Here is a 19790-nt window from a genome sequence, read left to right on the forward strand (position 1 = left end):
TATTTAATTCTGGACTTCTAGATATTCGATGCTTCTCATGTGTTTTACCTGGCACCTGTATGCCAAGTTTTTTTGTGCATGAGCAATGTTGAAATGTTTACAAGTTTCTCAACATTTTTCCATGATTTCTGGGTTTTCTTATAGAAAACTTAATTTCTTCTGAGGTATTCAGAAGGCCTAGAATTACAAACTTGTTTTAAAAGGTGTTTATTTTAAACCTGCATAATTTCACTTGTTAGACACTTAAATATTTTTTGCAGGTCTGAGCTTTAGCTGCCTGTGGTGCACTCATCTCACAGTGCATAATACGTGTATGTGCATCTGATCCCATCATTTGAGCTCCCTTTGTAGTCCAAGGAGGGAAACAAGCCTTTCTGGGCCATGAATAATGTCATCACAAGGCAGATGTACAAATCACTTGACTTAGTGTTATTAGAAATCCCTGTTTCTGCCCACTGATCTTTAAAGGAAGTCTAGACAGCTAACTCAGCCGTAGCCTTCTGCACTGTAGATTTCTGTAGCTAAGAGGAGATAAATCCTGCCTCTTAAGTTTTACCAAAATCCTGAGGGGTTATGCTTGCTTATGTTCTTAATGCTAGGCAATGTTTACAGGTGGTGAATGTTAAAAAGCTCTAACGTATTTTTAAAGTTGTTGTTCTTAATTGTTTTTGGAGAATTTGTATGACTTGATTTTAAAAGCTAAAAAGATTTAAGAGTTAAATGGTTTGAAGAAATAAATCTCATGGTGCATTTTAATCAAGTTTTCTTGCGCTTTTGACAAAGCGTCTTTTAAATATTTATTATTTTCAGTATCACTTTAGCATCTTGAGTCCATAAACAACAACAAAAGAATATGCTGGAGGTATTGTTTCAGATTATGGTAGTAAAATTGAATGTTTCCCTCAGTAACTATATCCACATTACATATGTTTGTATATTATGTTGTTTAAAAATGACACCATCAAGCAGCCATGTTTTAATATGCATTTTATACATTTTTACAATAAAAGCTGCTTAATTGGAACACAAGGCATACTTTAGTTCATCTTGATTATGCAGCTGTCCTATTATCATTATTTATTATATGCGTAAAAGACGGTATTATGTTTGGCATACTAATTAAATCAAGTTTATTTTATTGTTGCTTAATGTTATAGCCGTATGTGTCTGCAGCTCAGCTCAGTTCCGCTAGAGCACTCACATCATTTTGTGACCTGTTTTGTGTGCCATTATAATAGGTCAGTATCTCGGTTGCTGTCATGTAACGCACAATGAGGTTACACAGATACTGGCAATATTTTCACCTTTATCTTCAGCGTGAAATTGATAGGCCAGCTGAAGTGAAAATCATGCCAACAAAACAGTTTTTCCTATTACATTTGTGCTATTAGTGACAGACCATACACTTAATTTAGACAACAAACTATTTTTTTCTAATATTTATTACTATAATTTAGGACTGTTTGAAGATTTTTAGCTGTGTAGCAGTGGTGACAGCAATTTGGTGCTGCCCTGGCAAGTCCTTTAATGTGTATCATCTATTTCAAATGTGAAGAGAACTAAGCCCTTGATGGCCTGGACGTTAGTTATCGTCTATTTTGTGTCTTACTGTATTAATTTTTAAAGCTTTCAGTGATGATAATGTTCTGAATAAGAAATAAATGTCCTGTAAACAATAAGGTTTTGACAATGGAATTTGAAGAAGTTTCTTCCATTATTAGCCATGATTTATGTGGGCAAACTTAGGGATCAGGCCTAAGGTGTGCAGTCCTGTGACATGAGTATTCCTCGAATACTTAATTATTTCAAACAAGTTTAGGTTTTGGTTTTATTTTGAGGTGCCTTATCATTTTAAATCACAATATAACTGTGTTTTTAAAAATGCACTCATTTAACCCTCTTCTCCCCCCCCCCCCCCCCCCCCAATCCTGTAATTTCCATGTCTCCAAGGTCAGTCAAAAAATTATAGGTAGGGTTCAGAAAGACTAATTGTTTAAAATTCACATCCCTTACCCATAAATACCTCGTGAAAGACTTGTTAAAAGCTCTTGAGCTGAGGATTTGCTTGTGTGAACCTATTAGCTAATCCCTCCGTGTCTGGGTTCTGCAGGCACTTTCTGTGGTCAGTGCCCAGTAGAGGAACACAGAACTGGGTGAGGGAGACGTCTGTCTCGTTCCAGGGTCACTACTTTGGTGGTGTTAAATGATCTTTCTGGGTTAATCAAGGTTCAGGCTGGATGTCAGGAAAAGGTTCTCCACCGAGAGGGTTGTCGGGTGCTGGAACAGGTTCCCCAGGGCAGTGTTCAAACAATAGAAAATTATTGTTATCCCTATCAGCCTGTGGTTGATGCTATTGCAATTTCTGCATGAGGAAAAAATAAATAAATAAAGTGCCAGATAGCATCCAGGAGAATATTTTTTACTCTAGAGACTTAATTTGGTGTTGTGTGCTGCAAAGAAAGCAACAGCTACGCATTCAGGAGATGAAGTTGAGCTGCACTGTTTAGTTGTGTGTAGTTAACAGTGAAAAAAAAACAGTAAGAAACAGGTAAGAGGTGGAAAGGCATCTGCTAACAGTTGAGAGTGCTGGGGTGGAAGGGGTGCTTTTGTGCCAGTTGTGAGCTTCAGAAATTCTTTGTTTCATGTCTTGTGTATGAGCTCAGCTTTCGGTCTTTGAGAACTTGGTAGAGGAAGGCAAGTGGGGACCACTAACCAGCGAGGTGCACAACAGCCTCTTCCGGTGGTGCTGTTCAGCAGCCAGCTGATACGAGCAGGGGTGCTTGAATTGCTAACAAACTTTTACTGAGCTTCAGAGCTCCTGTCTCCATTTCCAATTCATGCAATGTGTATTTCTTTCAAATACTGATATTCATGGTCAGACTTGATATTATTTTAATTAGGCTGCTTTAATTTCACGTGCAAAGGAATTCTGAAGTATATGATAGTATATTCTCTAACTGCTTAAATGATTTTAATGAATGATTTAAGTTTAGATGCAAGTTTCATGGCTTTAATAGGTGTTTTGAGTTTTTTTATTAACTAATGAATGATTTTAACTTTTTACCAATAATGGGAAATCTTTGACCTTTAAAGTAGTGCTGAATACATGAAGCTTCTAAATGGGAAGAAAGCAAACTTTAGTGATCACCTAAAAGTTGTTTTTGTTTTTCTTTTTTTTTTAATTGAGAATTCTTTCCTCTTCATGTGTAGCAGAAAGTGTCAAAACTGAGGTGAGACTTGCCATAAAGGTATCTTACTGTAGCTGATGGTATAATATGAAATGCTGTATCAAACGCAGCTGCACACAAGCAGGACTCATGAATTGGTGTAGTAAGATGGTGTTTATGACTCAGATTTAGCCCATTTCATTCAGTTTTTCTGTTTATATCTAAGGTCCTCAAAGGATCTTACACTACCTCTTAGTTCCCCTTAGATATCTAACATGGAGATCTACAGGACAGTTGATGACTTCTTTTGTAATTATTTCAGCAGCTGAAGGATTTCCCAGCAGCCTTTCTCAGCTAGGACCTCATCGGGGTTGAGTTATAGGGCTGGAGATAGGGTTCCTCATTTGTGTCACGAATCTGGGGACCCAGTCCTGTTTGACAGCTGTTTTAGCTGATCCCATCCCCTGATTGCACTTCCAGGATCAGTTTGTGGATCGAGGCTTTGCACAGACAACTTGTTATCAGTTGATATCTGTTGTTAGGGTACTGCTTCCTACTTCTAGCAGGGCGTTCTTGCTGGGTGTTACTGGTTCCCTCCTCAACCACTGAGTGAACACGCAAATGGAGCTTTGTTAGTAAGTAAGTGTTCTCACTGAGTAACTGTGGTACCAGTTGTGTTTTGCTGGATAGTTCCTGAACCTACCAATTCCTATCGGGTATATTTTGGCAGCTAGACTGCTGACTTCTTTCTAATTATTGTTGTGGTGTCGTTCCTAACCAAGGAAAATTTCTGGTTTGGTTCTGAACTTTTTTTTTTTTGGTGCCTAACCACTGGTGTCACTTTTATGCTGATATGAGCGAAAATATTATTGATAAAACTCTGTAGCTGCCGATATGCTTTTAGTGGAATGCATTCGCATTTGGTGGTCTTTGGTGCAGCACTTCCCGAGAGCAACAGATTGCTGTGCGCTTTTTGCTAATGCACAATTGGCAAGGACCCCTGTATCTAACAGCATCAACCACTGAGTTATTTTCTAGGATATTTTTGCAGTAGTTTCTGAAGAGAGTGGCTTTCTGTTTAGGGAGTTGTGGAAAACTTGAATCAATTCTTACAGCTCCTGCTTTTTGTCCCAGAACCTTCTCTTTCCACGATCATAAAAGAGGAAAAGAGGAGAGAGATGGTGATGGGAGAGTAATAGGAAGGAGGTGAACAAGCTGCATGTTCTCTATAAAGTCTGTAGAAAATCCATTGGTTCCAGAAATATGTACAGGTATATCAACATTTGTCATAAATTACCTGATTTAAAACAATATTTTGAGTTTCCAACAGAATTCTTTCTCCAAAAATTGCTTCTAATGTGTTGTATTCCTAAGGAAGACCAACTTTGTAATCAGTACTGCTTTTTTTTTTTTGAACAGCATCTTTACAAGGATTTTTTTCCACAAAAGAAGCAATTCTTTTTTCCGTTAAGAAAAATTTTCTCATTAAGCTCATTCAGTATGAGGTACTCCTACTGTAGAAGTGAGTATGTTTAAGATGTTAAAGAGGAAAAGGCCTCTCTCTAAATCCAAATTTCATTGCTTAACTCTGTGTCCAAAATGTTAAGGTGGAATGCCGCTCCGTATTTTGATGATTGTGTTTTAAAGCAAAACAAGCATGGTTTATGTGTTTTATTAGTCATATATTTCCTTTAGTAAATAACATTTCGACATGGTGAGAGGGAAAGAGCCTTTAGCTTATTTGTGTCTGGGTTGTATTATTAACATGTGCACTAAGTTTTATGCTCTGGTTAAAATATAGTAGTGCCCTGTAAAAGGAAAAAAAGTGACTCACTAGTTTGCTAAGTAGGGAAAAATCTTACTAAAGCAGCATTTCATACTTTATTTTTTGTTGAGCTGCAGAAATTCAGTCTCAACTATTCCCACTCCAGTTGCTTATAATGCTTGTCTAGTTATTGGGGAGGTGTGGGGGGGTACTTTTTTCTTGACTGCGAATGACTGGATATTTCAATTACAAAAGCTGAAAACTTGGAGTAGTCGGAGAGAACTTCCTGAATTCTCGGGTTTTACTTCAAGTAATATAGACATGTTCTGTCAATAGTGGATAGAGGCTATGTGGATTTATTTACTTACTTTACCAATGCAGTTATGGGCTGAGGCATGTGAAGTGCATGGTGATGAAGTATCAGTGGTCAAACAGCAGACTTTGGCTCTTTGTCTGTTGCGTGAGTAGAAATAAATTGCATGAAAAGAAGGTGTTGATGTTGATTCTCTAATGATAAAAGGTACATAAACAGTCACAAAGAGCTGAAATTAAATATCGTCTCCTGACCCGTACCAGAATGTTTATACTTCTGCAACTTTCCAGAATGTAATTTATGGGAAAATGCTTGTACTGGCAAGACATGTTATAGAGTGGAAAGTGAGTCTGTATATTTTTTTAAAGGAGATGAATCAGAAAGCTTTTGCAAAGAAGTCTCTGGAGATATCAAAATGATAAACCAGGAATGAAAGCCATTTGTAAGAAGAGTTTCTGGCTGCCTGAGTTTTTGGCTCTGCTCTGCAAGGGAACTTAGCAAGAATGGAGCTTGACATACAGTTTGAGTGATACCTAGGTGAAACTTCTATTTAAGAAGATGAGATAATCTGGGGAGCACATTTCAGGTTTAGAGCCAAAGATGCTGTATCCCCAATTGTTACTGTTTTTTTCTGTGTGGTTCTACGTATTTCATTGTATTCACAGCTAGATGGTAGCTCAGTTGCTTGTGTGATTCTGCATCTGCAAAACATTTCCTTTGATGTATAAGGCAAAAGGGTGTCTTAATCAATTAGTTGTTCCACAGAGATGTTGATTCTTTGGGGCTGAGGGAATTAACTTGCAATTTTTCAATGGAGTCCCTAGCTATGAATGGAAAAGTTGAGTGAAATTAGATTTTACAAGGAAGAAATTATATATGAAGCATCATTTATTTAATGTTCAACTGCTTTAGGCAGTGGGTACAGATAGTATTGTGCAGTTTCTAAGGGCTTACTCTTTCATTAATCTTTATCAGTACCCCGGTGGCTTAGACTAATTGTTTTTGCACTGTCAGAGCAGGAATGTCGTGTTTCAAGTGGAGAAAAATAATTTAGAGAATGGCTGTGGTAGATCCCCAGGAATCCTTGTGGTCTTATCCTCTGCTCACTCTTCAAAATGTGACCGGTGTATTCGAATGGACAGAGTGCAAGGAATGCATAGGAATTGTTTGTGCATTTTATAGGTTAGGTAAAAGAAATATTTGAAAGGCAACTCTTCTCGAAGTGCATGTGCTGGATAAATAAATGCATGGTGTTATATGCCTTACTGTCCGAAGTTGAGGAGAACCAAAGGAAGAAATCAGCTTAGTGATATCAGATGATCTGGTGAAAGGGTGACATAAAATCCCTTATTGAAATCTGTACTATTACTATTTCACAGTTATTCTACACAATTTACTATGGTACTTATTTTGCACAATTATTAGATAACAAGAGAAAAAAAAATAGTATTATGGATAATTTTTGTGTTAATGCCAGGATGAAAGTATAAGAAGGCTTTTTTTCTTCTGTAAGTAATGTGTTTTTTTAAGTAAACATGCCATGAAATACTGAATGAAAATGGTGCAGAATTAGGAAAAAAAAATGTTGCTAATTAGATAGCCTGGATGTTACTTGATGTTTTTAATTTCATTTTTTCTCTTTTTGTTCCTAAGTCCTGTGCTGTTGCCCATAACACAATCATCTAGATAAGCCTTTTCTTTCTCTGACCGCTGTAATTCCGTTTGCCTCATCCTTGCTGTTTGTAACAGAGCTGATAAAAATGTCCTTGCTTGTCTTACTAGCCACTTATGTCACTTTGAAGTTCTGTTCTTTGTCTTCTGTTCTCTATTAGCCATATTTTGTTTTCACCTCAGTCTCCTCTTTACTTTTCATTTGTTTGCTCCTATAATCCATAAAATTAGAAAACTTCAGGATGTATTTTTTGTCAACGCAGTCATTTTACACTTACAAAATTACACTTGCCTGTGTTCATGTAATTATAAGTTCTTGATTCAAAGTTTACTTGACTGCTGCAAAGAACCTTACTTATAAGTGAAGTTGTGTGAGTTATAAGTGAAGATGTGTATTCTTACTTTGAAGGGAAGAGATTAAATTTATGGATGTTGATGGCAAGAATAGGAAAGAAAAGATACCGTTAGTTCAGCTTTCGTCTGCATTTTTAACAGTACTTCTCAGCAAAGACCCTTCTGCAGGCCTGAGATATAATGTAGACTTAGGACCAGAAGTACAGCAGTACCATGTGTCCAAAACTGGAAACTACCAACATCCGCAGTTGTTTATTTTTTTGAGAATTGGGTCTTTTTGGTACATTATCAAAAAATAGTATATGTTGGGTTTAAGCTAGTATAGCCCCATTCTTCACTCATGCTTTTAGGTTTTTAGTAGGTTTGTTTTTTTTTTTGTTTTTTTTTTAGGATTCTTAATGTTTTCAGTTTTGTTTTAGTGGAGACCGTTTACATTTAATGTTTTGCCAGAATAAGCCTATTTGAAGTGTTTGCTAATTTACATAATTATTCTCAAACACTGAGTTTTATTGTTATAGCTGGAGCGCAGCTCATGTATGTTTTGTTCTCACATTGTGGACAATTGTTTATGGTTCTTTTTTTATTGATTTTAGGAATGCACTAGAAATAAAATAATTGGTCTCACTGTTGAACAGTTTTCAAAGCCAAGAAAATAGTGTGCATAATTTGCTTTGATAAAGTCACGGTGATGTTATTTTTTTTTCCTAATGTAGTAGAAGTCAAAGGCAGAAAAGAAAATCAAGTCTGGTATTTGAAAATATCAAAACTGGCTCTGGCTTTTGCAATTATCCACTCAAAACCACCAGGGAAGAGCTGCAAAGAATACACTGAGCACCTTGCCAAAATTGTATCTGAACAAGATTTTGGCTGGAAATCGAAAGTTGAAGTACTAGAAGCTGAAGTTTTTCGATTACGTCAGGAACTTCTTTTGAACAAGATCTGTCGGAGAGTCTGCTTGGAAAGTGGTAAGTTTCTGAAATCATTTCTGACTATTTCTATGCTGCAGTAGCAAAAGACAAAACAGCTTTCATGTTGGCTGCACCATTTCTTGTACCTAGATACTGGAGCCTTTAGTGTACAGCTTCCTGTTTTTCCAAAAACCTGAAGTAGTAGGACAATTACACCAGTTGCAATGGGATTTAGCTTGAGAATATAATACTTAGAACATATATTACAACCTTCAAAATCAATGTGTATCATATGGAATAATTCCAGATGTACAAATATTACTGTATGTATGTTGTACAAAATTTTACTCTATAATCTGGGAAGTACTAGTGTCTTATATGTACGTAGTATGACTTTACCACTTTAAACATGATTGAAATTAGAATTTAGGCCTAATACATTGAAAGCATAGCTCTAATACATGTGAGAGAAAGTTAGGAATGGCTGAAGGGCTATATGTATGCTGTCTCTGTTAATGTGGGTAGACCGTGGATGCTATGAATATTTATTATGATGTGATAAAATTGTGAGTCTGATATTGTAGGATTCAGGAAAGCTTTTAATTAAAGACTATAAAAAACACACTGATTTGGAGTAAGGAAGGGCATCTTGCTACATTTGCATTTACATTCTTATCTGTTCAGAAGATGAGAAGAGCAAGGTTTTTTTGTTTTGTTTTAAACAACTGTGTTAATAAAGGTAGATAAAAGAAGGAGTCATTAAATCAGAAGCTTGGAACTGGTCGCATGTTTCCCTCTACCTGCAGGTAAATTTTGAGAGATTTTCTTAAGCTCTGTGATCATTCCTGACAGTTTGTTCCAGTACCTCATTAGCTTAGTGTGATTTTGTTTACCTTACTGTCTAAATTGAGCTTTCTTACTACAATTCAACCTCTTTACCACTTTTGCCATTTTCTTTCTCTGTATAGCACACTTGAATGTAATTGAAGATTTGCTAGATCCTCACTTCTGCTTCCTTTTCCTTTTTTTTCCTAGTTCCTAGACAATTCCACTTTCTTCCTTCTTTCACTCACAGCTAATTCTTCTGTATCTCTGATCATACTCAACAATGTTTTGGCCTCTTTCCAGATGGCCCTAATCTTTCTTGAAATGTAGTGCACTCTTCAAGGGTGGGATATCACGGTCAGCTGAGGTTTTATTACCATCTATAAGTAGAGTGAAAGTATTGCTTTGTGTTTTTGTGTCTCTTCCTTTGTGGTTACACTTAACCAACATGAATGAGCCACAGTGGTGGGACATAAAAAGTTCTTTTCTGTGGAAGTTTTATCAAGTTATCGGATCGGCCAGGACCCCATCCAACCTGGCCTTGAACACTTCCAAGGATGGGGAATCCACAACCTCTCTGAGCAACCTGTTCCTGTGCCTCACCGTCCTCTGAGTGAAGAATTTCCTCCTAACATCTAATCTAAATTTTCCCTCTTTTCGCTTAAAACTGTTTCCCTTTGTCCTGTCACTATCTGCGCTTGTAAAAAGTCACTCTCCATCTTTTTTATAAGACCCCTTTAAGTACTGAAAGGCCGCAACGAGGTCTCCCTGTAGCCTTCTCTTCTCCAGGCTGAACAGCCCCAGCTCTCTCAGCCTTTCTTTGTACAAGAGGTTCTCCACCCCTCTGATCATCTTCCTCTTCTGGACCCACTCTAACAGCCCCACATCCGTCTTGTGCTGGGGTCCCCAGACCTGGATGCAGCACTCCATGTGGGGCCTCATGAGGGCAGAGCAGAGGCGGACGATCCCTTGCCCTGGTGGCCTCTCCTCTGTTGATGCAGCCCAGGAGGCAGTTGGCATTCTGGGCTGAAAGTGCACACTGCTGGTTCCTGTCAAGCTTTTTGTCCACCAGAACCCCCCCAAGTCCTTCTCTGCAGGGCTACTCTCAATGAGTTCTTCTCCCATCCTGTCCTCCTGCCTGGGATTGCCCCAACCCAGGTGCAGCACCTTACACTTGGACTTGTTGAACCTCATTCGGTTCATGTGGGCCCAATTATCAAGCTTGTTTAGGTCCCTTTGGATGTCATCCTGTCCTTCTGTTGTATCAACTCCACCACACAGCTTGGTGTCACCAGCAAATTTGCTGAGGGTGCACTCGATCCCACTCTCTATGTCATTGATGAAGATATTAAACAGTACCGGTCCCAGGACAGACCCCTGAGGGACACCAGTCGTCACTGGCCTCCACCTGGACGTTGAGGCCTTGACCACCACTTTCTGGGTGTGGCCTTCAGGCCAATTCCTTACCTACTGAATGGTCCACCCTTCAAATGCATATCTTTCCAACTTGGAGATCAGGACGTCGTGTGGGACTGTGTCAGAGGCCTTACTGAAGTCCAGGTAGATGACTTATGTGTAAGATATCATGTTTAGTACCTTGTTTCAGTCTGATAAGGAACCATTGATTTGTGGTTTTTCATTGTAATTCAATCATGAGTACTTTTAGAGTATGATTTTCTAAATGGTTTGGTACCCATGTTGAAGAAGGTTCCTCTGTATTATGCTTCCTGCATTTGCATATGAGAGCATCATGTGAAACTGCCATGATAACAATGTTTACTGTTTTTCCTGTAGTCAGAAAGCCTGTTATGCTCTCATAAAGAAATTTTTAGATTGACTTGACATGTTTTTTCATACTAAAAAAATCCACACCAACTGTTACTATTCTCGCTTTGTTCTGGGTGTTTATGTATCAGTTGCTTGATGACTTATTCCAGGAACAGGTGTTACAGTGACTGCTTTTTGGTTCTCCTTTTTGAAACAGATTCTACATAAACCTTTTATATTTTTAGATATGTATATATACTTCACCTGTGTTTCACAAATTCCAAAACATAACATCTTTTCATTGTGAATTTGCTTTGTTTTCTTTCAGTATTATAAACTGATGGTTAGTGGTAAATGTCCAAATTGCCCATTTATTCTCTCAAAGATTCTTCCTTTATCTGAGGATGATGTCCTGCCATATTTTCACATAATGTTTTACTATTTGGTGTTATAATCAGCTAATTTTAGTTGCCCTTTTCAGTGAAAGCTACTACAAAAAAGAGAAACAAAAAACACTTTCTCTTATCAGTAGCTATTGATAACATCTATTGTTCTGTTCATAATAATGTGATATGATTTCACCTAACACTTGGTGTCCCTTCATAGTTGCATCTCACTTAGTGCTTTGCTTTTTCACACTTTGATCCCTAGGCACTTCTATAATTCTGTCTCTTTTTTACTTGGGAACCTTGACATAACTTCCATTTTGTAAATCTTCAGTCTTTGTACTTTAACATTGTTTGAAGAGGGTTCTAAGTATTTTTTTTCCCAATTTTTTTTGGTTGTTTTTCCTCTTCTGTTCCCAAGATCAAGAACGCCATTGTTTCACAGCCACTGTTGTACAAGTTAATAAATCTTACCCATTACCTTGGCATTATTAACTTGTACCCTGCACTTCATGGGAGTGGAGTGGAGATGGTCACTGGCTGCTTTTTCCACCTCTATATCAATTTTTATTTTCTAGCACACTTTAGCCATTTGGGAAGGAGTCTGTATTGTATATTCGTTTTCTGAAATATGTCTGGATAATTGAAATCTGATAATGCTATTAGATCCTGGGCTCTGATGATTAGGTCAGTCACTCATGAAAGGAAGATCATTTATTTGATCTTCCTGATTGGACTGTCTGTACCATGTCTTTCATGGGCAATTATATCCTTCTTTCCTTTAATTAGCTACAAAATCTCTAGGTGTATGTCTCCTTCAATCTTCTGCATTTCAGAAGATTCAGGCAATCTTGGTACACCAGAAAGGGTTTTTCCTAATAAAAACATAATAAACATAATACATAATAAAAAAAAGACAGCAACTGTATTTTGCAATCAAGAACTTAACTCTCTGGTTTGCTAATATGAGCTTTGATAATTTTTCCATCTTCAATACTTTCTAGGTTATCTAGTGAAATTGGTTTAAAAAAATAACTCAGAACTGTTTCACTGACTTGTGTAAGTAGAGTGAGCTGTTCTTGCTCTACTCCTTGCGAGATCAGTGACACAAAATGAGCTTGGAAATCAGGCAGTGGAGGATGTCTCCAGGCTCTGGGGAGGCATTGCGTCTGGGAGATCGAAGTCAAAATGCTGTGGGCAGAAGTATGAAGATATTTTGATTCCAGAAACTCCTCTCAGCTGCAAACTGTTTAGCTAGTTGCTTCTGAATATGACTCTTTTTGAGCCTCAATATTTTTTTTTGAAGGTCCCCTAACAGAAAACTTGATGATGCTTTACTAGAATGCTTTTGTACTGAAACTGTACCTTCTTTATTGCCTTGTGAAAAGATTTCTGGATTCTAACTTTGACTGGGAGGGGGAAATGTATTAGACTTTACCTAGGAGTTTTAATGTTTGTTTTTTTTTTAACAGTAGGCCTGTCTCTCAAGAGAAGTGATTTAATAACTGTTCATATTTAGTTACTGTTTGTGTGCATCTTTTCCATAACCTGTTCCAAACACAAAGCTTAGTTAAGAGTAAAAATAACTTTCAAACTGACAAAGCCTCATTCCTCAATGAAGCCGAACTTTAATTTCAGTCTGTGTTTAGGTAATGGAATCATAGATAGAAATAAGGATATGCTGTCTATGTCTAAATTCCTTCAATTTCTCAAGAGGACAAAACCCCAGCACCCAATTAAAATGAAAGATCAGTGTGTAGCTGGTTTTCCCTTCAAGTTTTTTTCATTATTGTTTATTTGTTTGCACTGATGTTAAACCTGTTAGCCAGATGACCTTTTGACATTTTAACTATTTATGAAAGTTCACTTCAGCCTCTTCTACCTCACATGCTGTCCAAGACAAGTAGGATGTGTTCTTTCCTTTCAATTACTCTTAACCTCTTGGGTGAAAGGAAGCGAAAAGACGTGGAAAACGTAGTATCATCATTTCTGTTTCTTCATACAGGCTTTCCTTAAAGGAAAGGACACTTTCCAGCTCTTGGAGTCTAACTTTGACATGTCTGTTTTTTGTGGAATTTCTTTTGACTGTCTTGAGTGTCTTTTTTGTTCCCCTTAAATCTTGGCGCGGTATGTAAGTTCTCCTGATAATGAAACTGAGCCATCTGTTATTTTGGAAGGAAGATACTCTTCATCAGACGTGGTAACTGCTGAGTGAGCATTCATGGTTATGCTTACATTGGAGATGTGATCCGTTTGTTGCTTTTGAGTAAAGAAAGATCGTTACTGATATCTGATGTGATATCTCTTGGTGAGGTCTGTGCACTCTTCTGTTGATCCAGTCAATGATTTATATTAAGAGAAGAACACCTAAGACTAAAATTTAAAGGAAGGTGGTTGAAGAGGCAAAGCCTACCTGAAATAGGGGATGCTCTACCACTGAAATCTTCTGGTCTGGAAAAAAAATTCTCTTGCGAGTTGTGCCTGTTTTGAGATTTTCAAGTTTGTGGATAGAAAGTAATGGGTGCCTACTGCTGAGATAGGAAGGCACAAGAGGCTTGAAGAAAGTTGAAAAGAAAGTGATGCAAGTGATGTTCCATCCTGCTCATCTGAAGTGTGCTACATATCCACTATGTTTTCTACCTAATATTGCACCAAAGTAGTTCTCTTTAGGGTTGAGAGTAAACTGGGTTGTTTTTACGGGCCAAGTAATCTACGGTTTACCGTGGATCTTTTGACATGCCTATAACAATGCAAACTTTGGAAGAATTCAAATCTTCTTCTCTTCTTTGGCTTTCTTGTGTTCTATTTAACAGTTCTATAGATGCAAAAATAGCGGTGTTTCCACAAAATCTGTCACTAGAAAATCTCATGCTGTAAGCATCAGATAGTGAATTTGTCTCATGCTGCATATAGAGAGCTGAAGAGTTTGAGTCTTTCAGCCGAGGCTCACTTTGCAGCTGTCTTCCCTGCTCTGCATTCTGAATGTGAGAGCTGTCCTAGCTCACCTGCTGTTTGTAATAATCATAGTAGGTTTTTCAGAGGCTTAGGCAATCTCTAATCATTCCTTATGAAGGTTTATTTCCCTGATGTGGAAAATTTGTAAGCTCTTTGTGCTTTTTTTCATGTGCTTGTACATCCATACTGTGTTTATCTTTATGTGAAGAAAGAAAACAGTCACCACAGTTTCAAAGTACCCATTTCTAAAGCTGTGTTGTCTAAATCGTTTGAATCCAATCTGATTAATCCTTTGTCGTCAGTGACACTAAAAAGTTTGGGTATTGTCAATAAGGGGGAGAAGCATGTTTTGCTACAGGTAAACTATTTGTTTTCCAGCATGGGTTGTTATAGTTTAATGTGCTGTTTTATAAAGTTGCCACAGTATGTATTCACTGACTCTGTATGGACACTCCATATTTAACTTTATGTGCGGTTGTCTTTCTGAATACAAGGACACTGGTATCCTTTTCACATGGTGATACTTTTGGCTGTTTATCAGTCATTCAAGGAGGAGAAGCAAATTTTTTTTGTAGCAGGACCATGACAGGCTGGAGAAATGGTCTGAAAGGAACCTCATGCAGTTCAGTAAGGAGAAATGAAAAGTCCTCCAGCTGAGGAGGAACAACCCCAGGCACCAGTTCTTGCTGGAGGCGACCCAGAAAGCAGACGGCCAGAAAAGGACCTGGCAGTTCTGGTGGACACCACTTTAACCATGAGCCAACAGTGTGCCTTCGCTAAAAAGAAGGCTGATGGTGTCCTGGGCTGCATTAGACAAAGTATTGCCGGAGGCTGAGAGAGGTGATCCTTCTGCTCTTAGCACAGGTGAGGCCCCACCTGCAGTGCTGCATCCAGTCCTGGGCTCCTCAGTACAAAAGAGGCATGGACAGACTGGAGAGAGCCCAACACAGGCCTGTGAAGATGATTTAAAGAACCGGAGCATCTCACATAAGAAGAAAAGCTGAAAGAGCTGAAACTGTTTAGCCTAGAGAAGGCAAGGCTCAGGATGGGTTATTATCAATATACATAAATACTTGAAGGGAGGGTGCAAGGAGGATGGAGCCAGGCTCTTTTTGGTGGTGCCCAGTGCCAGGGCAAGAGGCAATGGGCACAAACTGAAATGCAGGAGGTTTCCTCTGAACATCAGGAAGCACTTCTGTGCTGTGCAGGTGATGGAGCACTTGCACAGATTGCATAGAGAGGCTGTGGAGTCTCCATCCTTGAAGATCTTCAAAAGCCACCTGAACATGGTCCTGAGCAACCTGCTCTAGGTGGGCCTGCAAGAGCAGAGGGTTGGACCAGATGGCCTCCAGAGGTTTCATCCAACGTGAACTGCTCTGTGATTCTTTGTAATCGCTCATTTTTCACCTTGCCAGTATTGTCCTGACAGCTGTGCCTATGGGTAGGGAAAAAAAAAAGATATTAATCAGTTTCCTGCCTTCTTTTGATAGATTCATGGATTGAAGCACCTGTCCTCTCAGGCAAAATTCCTTAACCATGATCAGTTCATTAAATCAACAATCATATTGTTTCTTGGCAGCCTCAGCTAAAGAGATGAGAAAAACTTGCAGCTGTTACTCCAACTCAAGAAGGCATAAATGGAATACTCTACCATTTTTTGTCCAGCATGTATTTGGGGAATGATGATTTAAAGGATAGATGTTTATTGCCTCGGTGCTTTAGGCTGATAGACTTGAAAAGTCCTAAGTCAGTTATCCAGGGTATATTCTTAGCAAAACTTATATTTAACATGCTTTTGTTTTCTCTTTCTTAGCTTCACCTTCAGTCTTGGTTTATATTTTTGTCTTCTCATGCAGTGGGTAGGAATTTACTGAACTGGTTGCTCCTCTAATAAAAATTAAAAAAAAAAAAATCAGTTTTTTTCCTCTGCCTTTTTTTTTTTTAGAATTAGTTTATTCTTCCTTTTATGGATCATTTACAGTAGAACTTCATCTCCCATGTGCTGAAGTCCCGTCCCATGTTCTTAGCTTCCACAGTAGCATATGGCTGCCAGCACATTCTTCCACAGCGTGTTTGCGTGTTAAGGGAGAAGCTGAACTCTGATTCAGAATATGTGAGTAATGTGACTGGTTGACTTGCAGCTGGGTCTTGAGGCTGCGTTTGACTTTTCAGGATATTGTCCCCTAAATTCTGCTTCCTGTGCCAAGGCATTTTCAGCAATTTTTACCTCCCTAGGGGAGGTAAGGGAGAGCCAAAGACAAGAAGCATTTTGTATTCCCCTGCTTCACACCTTAACTTAGTGCATTTCTTGAGGTAGTTAGCTGTACGTGGGGAAAAAGGGAGCAATTTCCTTTATAGATTAGTATGAATTAAGACACTTCAGCTTCATTTTTTCTTGCTGAAAGTTCAGAGTTTGTATATACTTCTGTTTGTATATACTTCTCCATACTTGATAGGAGCAGGGGAAGAACACTGATAATATTTCAGTTTTTTTCAACTCTTTTTTCAGAGAGGAAACCAACTAGGTGAATTCAGAAAGAACAGACCAAACCATATGCAGGTTCCTCAGTGAATATATAAGCTACAGCATCATAAAGGAATATTCCTCCTTAGTGGACAGAGGAGCAGTCCAAATCAGACTAAACAGCAATGATAAAAACATACTAGTCCATTAGGAGAAATGACTTCCCTCCCCTGAAACTAGACAGAATGGTGTGAAATGTTTACAGCTGTCTCAAATAGCACATAGCAAATAGTTCCTACACCATGGTGTAGGTAAGGTAGGGGAATATAAACTTACCCTGAGAACTTGGAAATTCTAGTCTATGTAGAGGCTATTTCTTCAGATCAGTATGTTTGAATTAGCTGCTGTTAGAGATTGCTATGTCTTGTCACTGCTGCTTTTCCCCCGGTGTTTGTCAGGGAGCAAGGAACGCAACAGGACAGGAGCAGAAGAATTGTCAGGCTCCGAGGGACGTCTTTGGCTTCTTTCTTTCCTCTTTCTTTCCCTAGCTTCCTTTTTCCAAGCTGAGAAAATTCCCTATTGGGCAGAAGTTAACAGTGTGTTACTATGGAAAAGAGTTCTGATTATTTTTGTCTGATGGCTAGGGCTGATGGCTTCTTCTATGTGAAGAAATTCTTCTCTCTACTGAGCAAAGGTGGCCTTCTGTCCGTACAGGGCAGCCCAGTGTTTTCTTTAAGGCATGGTGGTGTCAGACAGACAGTACTTCAAAAATGAACAGTCCTCTGACACCTTAAGTGTACTAGTAGTACTCCCATGCCTCTACCAACAGTACTGATGTGAATAGGCAGCATTGGAAGTAGGTCTTGCAACCTGAAAAGAACTTTATATCTTTTAGGAGGGGAACGGGGAATTAAGAACAGATATGTGAGGTGGCAAAAATGGGGTTAAAATGTGTTCAGTATAGAAAATGGCTCTTGGAATAAGATGGTGAGAAATCCGTTCCCCATAATTGTAGTGACACAATGGGGAACTTTATGAAAAGTTGAGGCCTTTTCAGAATAACGAAGTGAATCTGCAGTCTGGAAATAGCACCAGCTGGAGCATAATCAGTCACTGAAATTTCAGAGTACCGCTCCTTCCATGGATAACGGGTCTGGTTTGGTTCTGGAAACTTTTTCCCTTTGAAAGCAGGTGCTGTCTGTCTTATCAGTTGACATTGCTACAGTTCTCCTAAGCACATACTTGGGGCAAAGGGATCCAAGTAATATTCCTTTCTTTCCAGGTTTCTTTATAAAGAACCCATTCAGAGATGAAAACAACCCAATTATCCTAGCAAAGGAAAGGGTTTGTGATTATCTTGTATATTCTCTGTAAATATTGAGTCCCTGATGAGATGCACAGTGATTTTCAGGAATAAGGTTCGTAACAGCAACTGGGACCCATAATTTGTTGTATATAGTTCCCTTTCTTTTGGTAAACAGAATGATAGTATGGGGAAAAATGGAATGCATGTTGTAAAAAAAAAAAAAAAATATATATATATATATATAGTTTAAAAGTGTGGCCACAGCAACTGCGATCTTCTTGCCTGTAAGTCTACTCTGGGGAGCTCAGGATCAATCAAATTTTCCTCTGCAAAGGCAAAATCCCAGAATGGCCGAGGCTGACAGGGACCTCTGGACCAACCCCCTGCTCAGTGTAGGGCCTCCCAGAGCCTCTTGCTTAGGACCACATCCAGAGGGCTCTTAAATATCCTCAGGGAGGGAAGCTCTACAGCCTCTTTGGGCAACCTTAGCTTAACTCAAACTTAAGTGTGAGTTCCTCAATTAGATATTTTATATATATATTTTTTTATATATATATATATATACACACACCCAGAAGCGCACCAATATAAACACAAAATACCAAACATTTATATGGTATTGTTTTCAAGAAAAGAGATGTTTTATAGGAAGGCGTAACCTAGCTGATTCTTTATGGAGTCTACCTCATTTCATCTTGTAAAGTCACAAAGAATATCTGGAACTGCATTCTTATTAATACACTAGCAGCCAGATGATTGCTGTATGCTGTGGCTGATACTTCCTATCCCTTAGAGCAGCTGAGTTTGTTTGTTTTAATAAGACCTGATATTGTGCTTCCAGTTCAGACAGGTAGTCTTCATAGGTAACGTTAATTCATTTAATATCTTGAAATATCCCCTCTCCAGCATAACTCAGATTTCAGTCATGTCATTGAGATTGTCAGTATTGCAAAGCATATGTTAGTTACATCATTTGTATTAAGAGCTACTTGATGAACATTAATTGAGCCAAGTCTCAATTGATTTAATCACCTGATGATAAATCCTTCCATGTCTTTGTCACAAGTATTCTCTGTTTGACTTGAACTGCAAAAGATCTATGCTGTCTTCCACAGAAATCTCCTAGGATTAGCATTTATATCCTCAAAATCCTTCTTAATTATTACCGAGTTCTAAATGTTCTGATTCTTTGTGTAAGTAAAATCCATAACAAATTGAAATACGTGCTTCTTGGCTTTCCGAGAAACATTTAAATCCTGGTACCGAATTAATTTGGGAATTTTACTCAGGCCTGTATTCAATTCAGCGAAATTATTCCTACAAGGGACAAAGTGTGCAGCAAGAAGTACTTTAGCCTTTAAAAGAAGAGCTTTCTTTTCCAAGCTGGTTATAAAAATCCACAGAAATGCAGAAGCAAGGTGTGGGATGCAGACCTAATAATTGTTCTTTGGAGAAAGGAAGCTTTTTATTATTTTTAACTTTGATTTCAAAATATTCAAATAATAATAGCCTAAATATGTGAGAAACCTGGGCAAAATTTGTTTGCTTTGGTACATACAGAAGTATGCCTTCATTCCAGATCAGGACAGCAATAGTGTGCTAAACAGACATTTATGAGGGAGAACAGAGTTTTTCTTTTTTTTTCTCAAGCAGCGTAGTTATTGATGAAAACAGCAGAATAGAGACAGGCTCACACAAACAAGGTTATGGAGAAAAAGTGAAGAAAACCATTAATATGTGTGAGAAGAGGAACTCAAACTTGATTCATTGTTCATGGAAGGTGTACCTGCAACAAATAAATTGATTAAGATTAAAGGAAAAATAACAGAGTCCTGCAAAATGTAGAGGTGGAGAGGTGAACAGAATTGGAAGAAATACAAATCATTTCACATATATTTTCCTCTCCTTT

General features: G+C 38.3%; 1 protein-coding gene across 6 annotated transcripts in view; it reads left to right on the top strand.

Annotated features, from left to right (window-relative positions):
- The window catches only part of MEI4 (meiotic double-stranded break formation protein 4), a 162569-nt gene that overhangs the window by 2899 nt on the left and 139880 nt on the right, over positions 1-19790 (top strand). For 5 of the 6 annotated variants that reach the window (XM_083828033.1, XM_083828034.1, XM_083828031.1 and 2 more), the window contains exon 2: positions 7984-8235. In XM_083828033.1, the coding sequence (XP_083684159.1) occupies positions 7984-8235 (252 nt within the window). The remainder of the gene's footprint in view (positions 1-7983; positions 8236-19790) is intronic. The other variant, XM_083828030.1, reaches the window with a different exon arrangement.

This window comes from Anser anser (assembly GCF_964211835.1).
Source record: "Anser anser genome assembly, chromosome: 3".
Classification (NCBI taxonomy): Eukaryota; Metazoa; Chordata; class Aves; order Anseriformes; family Anatidae; genus Anser; species Anser anser.